Raw genomic sequence first — 9312 nt, 5'->3', positions numbered from 1 at the left:
TAACTTGTCCCTAAACCCGGGACTTCTACCCTAGGCAATAAGTGTTTTGATGGGCCCTTGGTGATGGTCCCATTGAAAGATTGCAAGAGGAAATGAAGTAGGCAATAAGTGTTTTGATGGGCCCTAGGCATATCAAAAAGAACGGTCCATTGTGCGGTGAATGACTCAATTGTAGACCAAGAAATAGAGGTGTCAAGGCTCAACACGGAAAGCTTTGAGAGAGAAGATTTTGAATGCAGTTGCTATGGCAAAAGAGGGATGCACGCGAGCAGGAGAGAGTATCAGCACAAGAGAGGAAAAAACTGCTCTTCATTTGAATCAGAGAGGGGGTCGCTTGCTGCCCACCATTGCTCGGTCATGGCAATGATCAATTGGAGCGTCAAGCTGTACTAGTTTACCCTGCGGCCTCTCTCTCTCTCTCTCTCTCTCTCTCTCTCTGTGTGTGTGTGTGTGTCTGTGGGACGGGGCACGGGGGGTCCTCTCTCTCGCGTGTACTTCCTTGCGGCCCCAAATTCCCATCAAGCGGGCTGCTGCAGGGGAGAGAGAGAGAGAGAGAGAGAGAGAACAGTGAGAGAGCCACAATCGCCAGGAGTCAGAATCTCCGACCGAGTGTGTGTGCCATACCGGATATGTGGCATGCCCATCCCCTGCACCCTTCCACCTTCCAGGGATGGGGAAACGCAAGAATGGACGCAGGCCGGGCAATCGGGACCAGAATCAGAAGCGAGGAGCTCCCTATAAAATTCCAATTCACTAGGCTAGATGCAACGTATCGATTCTGTGAATTTTATTTTCCACAATTTCACAGCGATTGGAGCGAGAGCGCCGTGAAGTGTAAAAGAGCATTTAATGAAGAAGGTACACTACACTACTACTACACTTGGCCGTGGCTGCTTGAAAGCTGGACCTTTCTCTTCTCTCTCTCTCCCTCACTCACTCATACATATTACAATTTACACACACACAAGCACACGCGCTCACTGTAATTCCAGCTAACGTTCTGCTTTTTTGCAGCAGATGCAATGTGCATACGCATTATTCTGTTGTGGCCCGTTGGGAAGCGTGGTTCCTCTCTCGAATTGTTATACGCTGCACAGTGCATTCCGATTCTCCTCGCTTTGTAGGTAGCATTGCCTCGTCGAGTCGTAAAAGGAAATTGGGAAACTCCACAGCCTGCTCAGCAAACAGTGCCAGAGGTACAAAGAAAAGCTGGAAGCGCTGCTCACCAAAGAAGCAACCCCAAAGGAGGAACAGATCCCCACACCTTCTTTCTCTCTCTCTCTCTCTCTCTCTCTCTCACGCACACACACACACACACACACACCTCGTGCTTTCCTCTCTCTGTGTATTTTGTATTTCTCTCACTCTTCTATTGTGAGGACTGGGGAGCTTCTATCCTGTCCTTACCTGGGTTTGATCAAACCTTTGTCCATAAACCGAAGGGGGGCCTAGTCTTGTGAGCCCCCTGCCTAATTTTTTCTCTTCTCCATCATCCACATTGCTTTCCACACTTAGAGTTTCTCTCGATCTTTCTTAAGCTCCCTTACTTAAGAAAAAGGCAGTCATTTTTACTGCTCCTTTCTGCAAGAGGTGCAGGAAAAGGAAAGCATTTGGTGAAGAATCCTTGCTTAAGGGCAGGTGATACTCACAGACCCACGCACAGAGCTTGTGACTTGCAAGTTAAGCAAGTACCGACGTTGCCTCCTAAAGAAAAGAGGAAGGAAGATAGGGAAAGTAAGAGGAGTTTAAGTAAAGGTATTCCACAGTCAGAGGAGGTCTGTACTAGGAGGGCTGGCCATGGCAAAGCTTTTGTCGAGCTCATCAGCACCGACGTTAACCTTGATGGAGGAATGCTCTCTGAATAGCAGCAGCTATGGAGAAGCGAGTTCTTTCTCAAAGAGGTTGAAGGTAGCTAGGGTTCTTCTGCTCCCAAGAAGTAGAATGCAGGTATGGTTGGTTAGGTTGAGTACCAGCATTTTGGTGTGGACTTGTCTTCTTCAGCTGCTTGCCCTCGGAAGCGAGCTTTGGAGCCCTTACAGTTTCTTCCTGAATGGTAGCTGGCCCCCTTGTTTGAGTGATCGAAACGAAATTGAATCCCATAATCAACCTGCCCTCTTCGCCGCATCATCTGCTCCCTTGCTGAAGGATATCGCTCTTACTCTGCCCCACAGTAAGGGTTTATTTCTTCACTTTTGGCAGTCTACAGTGTTGTGCATGTAACATCTACCAGGTCTGTCTAAATGCTGTTTGGTTAACTCAGGCCCATCAGTTTTCTTATAATCAGAAATAGCCATTGTTGATGAACACCGTAGCTTTTAAAGCATGGCAATCAGATCAAGCAAGTGACAAAGTACTGTAGAGTCTACTTTAGAATCATTGTAACTACACATTGATCTTTGGAATGATCGGATGCTCCTCCTTTGTTTCAGGATCTTACGTAAATAATGGTTACCTGCTGGTCTCTTGCAATGGTGGGCTTAATCAAATGCGCGCTGCGGTATGTAGCAGTGCATATTTACTATCATAGCCACTTTGTTTTTCCCTTAGCTCTGTAAGTTACGGGTGTCTGAAGCATCGGTGCAGAATGCAGCCTGTTTTAAAGTGCCCCATATATCTCATTCTCCTGGCAGATTTGTGACATGGTTGCAGTTGCGCGACTTCTAAATTTGACGCTGGTCGTTCCAGAACTCGATAAGACTTCTTTTTGGGCTGATCCAAGGTAGTTTTTTCTCCTGAGGACTGCCTCTTGTTTCACCAAGTCCTTTGTTTTATGTACTTGGATGGGTTTGCTTGTTGTATTTTTGCAGTAGATGCCAGTCTCATGGAGGGAATTTTTACACATGCTAGATAACATAGACGGCTCTAGCGTGAGAATGCATGTGAATGCCAGCACTTGCTCCATGTATGTGTTGAGTCCATACACAGGCTATGTACAAGCGTAGTAATTTCAACGGGATGACTCTAGAGTGCTGCATTTTTTAACGAGGTTCAGGGTGAGACTGAAACAATCATTGTGGGGAAAAGAAGATATCAGGAAAACAATGCTTAGATGATAACAAGGCTAAGTTTTCATAAGAAGCAGGGCAAGGTATTAGTTGAATATAGAGGTAGTCTGTTAGTACATGTGCCGATTGTTGGAGTCAAAACATGGGCACACTTATTGACATGTTGTATATGAGTGCACATTCATGCACTGTTTACACACATGCAGACACTCTCCTCAAACAATGCTTGTTTGGACTCTGATAGTTGTCTTGGGTTCTGACAGTGATTTTGGGGATATATTTGATACCAAGCATTTCATTGCATCCCTAAGAGATGAACTTCGGATTATAAGGGGAATTCCTGAGAAGTTTCGGGCCAGGGTGAGAAAGGACTCCATTGTCACACTGCCTCCAGTTAGTTGGTCGAATGAAACTTACTATCTCAATCAGGTTGGTCTCCTCTTGGTCTTACATGTGAAGACTGCTCTTAGATGGAAATGTATAATCAACATGGATTCACTACCCGCTTCTCAGATTCTTCCACTCATAAGGAAACAGAAGATTGTCCGCTTCAGCAAGACGGATACGCGCGTCGCAAATGGGGGACTTTCTGATGATTTCCAGAAGCTAAGGTGTAGAGTGAACTACAAGGCCCTTCGCTTCACGCCTCACATAGAAGAACTAGGTAGCAGGTTGATTCAAATTCTTCGGGAGAAAGGTCCCTTCTTGGTATTGCACTTGAGATATGAGATGGACATGCTTGCATTCTCTGGGTGCACACATGGATGTTCAGAGGAGGAAGAAGAGGAGCTCACTAAAATGAGGTCAGATTCTAGGATGCAGAAAATTTTGTCTTGCATGAATTGCACTGATATGCTTGGAACTCATAGTGATCAAGTTGCTCGTGTATGTGCTCTTCCTCTTACCGCGTCCTGCAACGTACAACTCAGGACCAGGCCTGATACTAGCTGAGATGCCAAAGTTGATGTACTTATTTTTTCTCCTTCTTGTTGGACCCTCAGGTATGCATATCCCTGGTGGAAAGAGAAAGTCATTGATTCCAAGCAGAAACGCTTAGATGGTTTCTGCCCACTCACACCGGAGGAGACCTTGTTGGTTTTAAAAGCGTTGGGCTATGGTGGGGACACTCAGATTTACGTTGCAGCAGGAGAGATTTATGGTAGTGAGAGGCGAATGGCAGGCTTGCATGCTACCTTTCCAAACATTGTAAGTTTACCTCTTTGACATGCAATCTGCACTCGAGATCAGAGTCCAAAGGGATGCGTTTTTAAGGTCGGGACGAGCTTTAGTGTCTCTGTTGCTTGGCTGCATTTGGTTTTCCATCTTTTTATCTTAATCAAGAGTTGCCACTTTGCACCTCCTAGTTTGCAGTTTCGCAAGCAAACGTTGAGCTGGTCATTGTCATGTGTGTGGTGCTAAACTGAAGGTTGTGAAGACCAAGTGATTAGTATAGCAGCAGACTTTCAGCTTTTAGTGAGGCAATCCAAAAATTCATATGGTGCAAAGGATTGGCTTCCTAAGGAGGATCCTATTACTTAACTGCCCCTTCACCTGTAACATGGTTTTAACTGCCAGGTTGCCAACGTCTTCTGTAGACATGGGTAGCACGGATTGAAGGATGGCTGAGACACTATCCAGCCCTTGAATCTATGTTGAACGTAATCCACTGTTTGCTGCTCAGCGCAGAACGTGCTCACTATGAGCAATCTATCTGCAATGCATTGGGCCAAACTTTTTAATTCATTTTAGTTGACCCCTTGCAGGTGCGAAAGGAGAAGCTGTTGAGCTCGAGCGAGTTAAGGCACTTCCAAAACCACTCTTCTCAAATGGCAGCCTTGGATTACCTTGTGGCAGTAGAGAGTGATGTCTTCGTGCCCACATACGATGGCAATATGGCGAAGGTGGTAGAAGGCCACCGAAGGTATAGATCATTACTGGAACGCAAACATCAGAATGCGCCATCTCCAACACACTTTTGCTTACACGCTTGTCATGAGGAAAGATGCCTTAGTGTAGCTAGCTACGTGCATGCTCGGTAAAGGCTGTGTTCTGATGTGCCTATTGTTTGGACACATGTACAGATATTTGGGGTTTCGGAAAACAGTTCTGCTTGATCGAAAGCGGCTGGTGCAGCTTCTCGACGAGTATCAAAATGGGTCTCTACAGTGGGAGGAGTTTTCCTTGGCTGTAAAAGAGGCACACAAACATCGCATGGGCACACCTTCAAATAGGAGAGTGATTCTTGACAGACCCAAAGAAGAGGACTATTTCTATGCTAATCCACAAGAATGCTTGTCTTGATTCTTATGAATCTACTTCAGTCCTACGGCCATACCTCTGGTTGAAGAACTTGTGCAGAAGGGCATGCTTTCAGATCCCAAGCATGTGAAAGATTCCTCGTCATGAGAGAGAGAGGATATATATACAGGGCAGATTTAAGAAGAAGGTCTTGGCTTCGATGAAGCTTTGGGAGACTCCATATCAGCACATCTATGACAAGTCTTTCATGGTCATGCCCATGCCCATCCTGGACATCTACTGAAGGCTTGGAGAGTGTGACATGGATTTGATTTTCACTTGAAGAGGGGGGAGGGGGGTTGTGAAGGAGTTCAATTTAGTTTCTTTTTAATAAAGAGAGGTGAGATGATATCACATGCTTTTTGAGAAGCAAATCTCTGCCTTTACTTTTGACTATCCTCACAGAGCAACGCTTGATCTGTAATCTGCCAGTTGTCGCGTTACTCTTAATAGCAGAATTGAAAGCTGCAGGAATAAGAAAGACAGGTGAGATTGTTAATCTCCACTCCAGAATAATGTTCTTTTTGTCTTAGGTTACCATAGGCATATGATTTGCTTAAATGTGGAGATCCATTTGAGACAATGAATTGGTTGTTAAGACTTCCCTTCCTGATGTCGATGTGCCAAAGCCTTCACCACGCGGGAAGCGATTGAGAAGGATGTCCCAAAAAGGAGCACCCATCATACAAATTATGGGTTTAGTTGTCATGTCAACCCACATAATGGGTTTAGGTGTCCTTTGTGATTGGACAAAACTATTATCGTATGCATTAAACATTCCTTTATATGCTTCTCCTACCAGGAACTCTTTTGTAAGCTTTCGCAAAAGTATCGACCCAACGTTGCATGATGCCGCCTTTATCATGGGCTGTCTGTGAATGACAAAAATGATGGTTGACATCGGGGAAGAACAGCTTAAGAAAAGTAATGTGAAGGCATACGCAAGAGTGATTTGGAAGTTGCATTTGTGTTGAAGCGGATTTAGGGGAGACATGAAGCAATGCAGACCTTGAAAATACAGATTGTCTTTACCTAGAAAAATAAATCTATAGCCAGAATTACTAGTAGGGGGTATCAGCTGTGAATTTTCTTTTAGCTGTGAATTTTCTTTTATATAGAAAAGGAAATCCAGCGAGAAGCGTTGATTCGTGCAGGTGTCAAGCGAAACAGCAGGAGAGTATGAGCAAGTGCCGGTGAGGCAATGGGCAGAGGAGCTAGATGCGCGCAGAGGCAGGGCGACGGGTAGGCGAGCAGGGGACCCTCAGAGGTTGAGGGGGGAGGCAAACTGGCAATATATATATATATATGTTCGACGTACACGAACTTGCTGGAGTGGTTATGGGAGCAGATCAACACAAGCTGGCTTGGTTCCTCCGTTGTTCCTAAATTTGTGCGTACTACCCCACGGTTATCTCCTTTCAATATGCGCGAAATAATATTTGAGGTTGATTAAAGTTGTAGCATATGTATGTCTTGTCGAGGTTATTAGCTAGTTAAAACTAGTCTTGCTTGGTGAGCGTTACTATAGAACCTAACAATGGGAGTACAATTAGGGTTACCTATATTTGATCTAATAAAAACACCTAAATATTTAGGTACTTTCAAATGTATAAGATAGATGAAGTTGGAAGGGTAATGTATATGGGATATTCTATCCTTATGATAAGATGTGTGGTTGTAACTTTTTTTGTCTTATAGGATGGAGGTATATTACAGAGGCCAACATGATAAAAACCGACTTAATATATCAACCAAATGCACGAGAATCCAGGTGCTTCTTTCATATTACCATAATCTCGTCCTACGAGGACCCCTTTATCGAGCAATTCACATATCAAATCCCTTTAAACACATCATATGTTTGATGATTGAATCTCTTTTTGTTACGAAACATGATTCTTTTTTGGCAGGATGGTACAACTTTATGAATTTTAACCATAGTTTTTTGCAATTGGTGGGGGATTGGTCCACTCAGTGGACTATCATCCACCAAGTGGATCTCTCCTCTGGGATGGGGGAGGGACACACTCTCTCTCTCTCTCTCTCTCTCTCTCTCTCTCTCTCTTACATAGGATGTCTTGTCGGTGTGGATGACTTGCACATCTACTTTGAAATGTACCGTTCTAGATGATTGTACCTTATCTCGAGTTGAAGGCCATTTTTGTGTCCTCTCTTTGCTCATGCACTAGGTGTGGCATTTTTAATCAGTCACAAGCTATACTCTCCCTCTTAAATAAAAGGTCTTGAGTTCAGCTCTCCTTGGATAGATCTTGGTGGTCTCTTGGGATAGCTTCCTACGTCGTTAAAATTCTCTTCTTCTTCTTCCCCCCCCCCCCCTCTCTCTCTCTCTCTCTCTCTCTCTCTCTCTCTCTCTCTAACACTACAATATCGGGGCACATTATCGGTCTCATAACACCTCGAACTGTAATATGTTCATAGGAGTGGCGGTGGTATTTAATGATACTCATGTAACATATTGCAATGTTTCTCTCTCCTGCCTTCCTCAAGTAATGAGGTGAACGTGGCCTATGCTTATTAAATTTCTCGTCGAATCACTCTGCACATCGCATCTCTCTGTCCACTCACCCGTCGTGTAAAGGATCATGCTCTACGGTCTCACACGAGCTCTTGAGCACCGTTATCCCTCGTAGATATGGTATTCACACACACACACACACACACACACACACACACACACACACACACACACACGAGTGCAAGGGAGACCCCTCTCGAATTTTGGATTAGCTGCTTCGTGTATACATACCGAGGATCTGAGGGCAAGCTACCCTTTCAAATATGTCGAAGTCTGGCTCTGCGGTCTCACACGAGCTCTTGAGCATCGTTATCCCTCGTAGATATGGTATTCACACACACACACACACACACACACACACACACACACACACACACACACACACACACACGATTGCAAGGGAGACCCCTCTCGAATTTTGGATTAGCTGCTTCGTGTATACATACCGAGGATCTGAGGGCAAGCTACCCTTTCAAATATGTGGAAGTCTGACTTGGTGACGCACTAGCAGTATGAGATTTGCTCCCCTTGTGGTTTCAACCACCACATATGCAGGTATTTAATCATATATAAAGTGTTTTTCTATACTTGGTCGATGCACCACTGCTATATCTCTCGAGGATGCTCACCTTGGATCTTTGTTTACTGATTCAACTCTTTTCCTACTCTTGCTTTCTCTGATGGCCAAAAGTTCCTTTGTAGATGCAACCCATTGAAGTATCTTCTTGCTCGCAGCCCCTCTAAGCCATTCCTTTTTTCTCGATTGCCTAGCTCTATGCTCACCCTACTACTGAGTACTCTCCTTGCTCTCCCTAACAATTCACACACACACACACACACACACACACACACACACACATCATGGAGACATGGTGGATCTCCAGATGGGACGAAATCAAGAAGACATCGAAGCTCACTACATTGGAAACCGACTTGCAATGGAGAAATTCTCACACATCTACTATACGCACAACATCAGGTAGGTGATTTTCACCTACTTAGAATGGGTCTGATGAACTGTTACTATCAACGGAATGAAGTAGAAAAATATGTTATAATTTACTTGAATATAATTTACTGTGCACATTTGCATATGAAGACTTGAACATAATAGCTCCTGATACGGATAGAATATTACCACCATTTGGTTTCCATTTCACAATTGAAAAGCAGGGTAAACAAGCTTTGTTAAGGACCTTTTTATCTTGAATGAGGATTTATGCATCTTGTTTGACACTTATGTAAATCTGGATTGGTTTCTAAATAATAAGTTTTAGTACTTATTATTATTGATTAAATATTACAAGCAGATTGCTGATTGAGTAGCCAAGTTAATCAAACTAATAGTATGGAACTCATGGGTTCAATTTGAGCAAGGGAATATAAATTTTGAGCTTTATGACTTTTAAAGCATTTTGGTAAGGTGATTTTGAACATGGAATACAGATGTCGAGTCAGATGATATATATTTGA

At 44.0% G+C, this 9312-nt stretch overlaps 1 protein-coding gene across 3 annotated transcripts; it reads left to right on the top strand.

The window, feature by feature from the left end:
* Positions 1–240: 240 nt before the first annotated feature.
* On the top strand, positions 241–7090 carry LOC147454911 (rhamnogalacturonan I rhamnosyltransferase 1-like). Of its 3 annotated transcripts, XR_015188706.1 has the most exons (10): positions 241–858; positions 1015–2170; positions 2430–2497; positions 2631–2719; positions 3269–3434; positions 3519–3808; positions 4007–4211; positions 4769–4926; positions 5087–5789; positions 6458–7090. XR_015188706.1 is itself a non-coding variant. In XM_086516729.1 (9 exons), exons 2-9 carry the CDS (start codon positions 1798–1800, stop codon positions 5304–5306), a joined length of 1569 nt encoding a protein of 522 aa, XP_086372855.1. In that variant the 5' UTR covers positions 241–858; positions 1015–1797; the 3' UTR covers positions 5307–5808. The 3 variants fall into 3 exon arrangements, 2 of the variants coding, with proteins under 2 accessions (XP_086372855.1, XP_086372856.1); XM_086516729.1 differs by lacking the exon at positions 6458–7090 and having other exon boundaries at positions 5087–5808; XM_086516730.1 differs by lacking the exons at positions 241–858; positions 1015–2170; positions 6458–7090 and adding an exon at positions 2282–2350 and having other exon boundaries at positions 5087–5808.
* The last annotated feature ends 2222 nt before the right edge of the window (positions 7091–9312 follow it).

This window comes from Adiantum capillus-veneris, chromosome 7 (genome assembly GCF_014529385.1).
Source record: "Adiantum capillus-veneris isolate H3 chromosome 7, ASM1452938v2, whole genome shotgun sequence".
In the NCBI taxonomy this organism is placed as follows: domain Eukaryota; kingdom Viridiplantae; phylum Streptophyta; class Polypodiopsida; order Polypodiales; family Pteridaceae; genus Adiantum; species Adiantum capillus-veneris.
The sequence above is the reverse complement of the archived record's forward strand: the minus strand, read 5'-3'. Positions and strand labels throughout refer to the sequence as shown.

What these genes read in the sequence shown, in the direction of transcription:
- LOC147454911 (XM_086516729.1), top strand. Translation starts at nt 1,798, where the DNA reads ATGGCAAAGCTTTTGTCGAGCTCATCAGCACCGACGTTAACCTTGATG. An exon ending in TTAATCAAATGCGCGCTGCG is followed by an intron (nt 2,498 to 2,630) that starts GTATGTAGCAGT and finishes TTCTCCTGGCAG; the next exon opens with ATTTGTGACATGGTTGCAGT. An exon ending in ATGCTACCTTTCCAAACATT is followed by an intron (nt 4,212 to 4,768) that starts GTAAGTTTACCT and finishes GACCCCTTGCAG; the next exon opens with GTGCGAAAGGAGAAGCTGTT.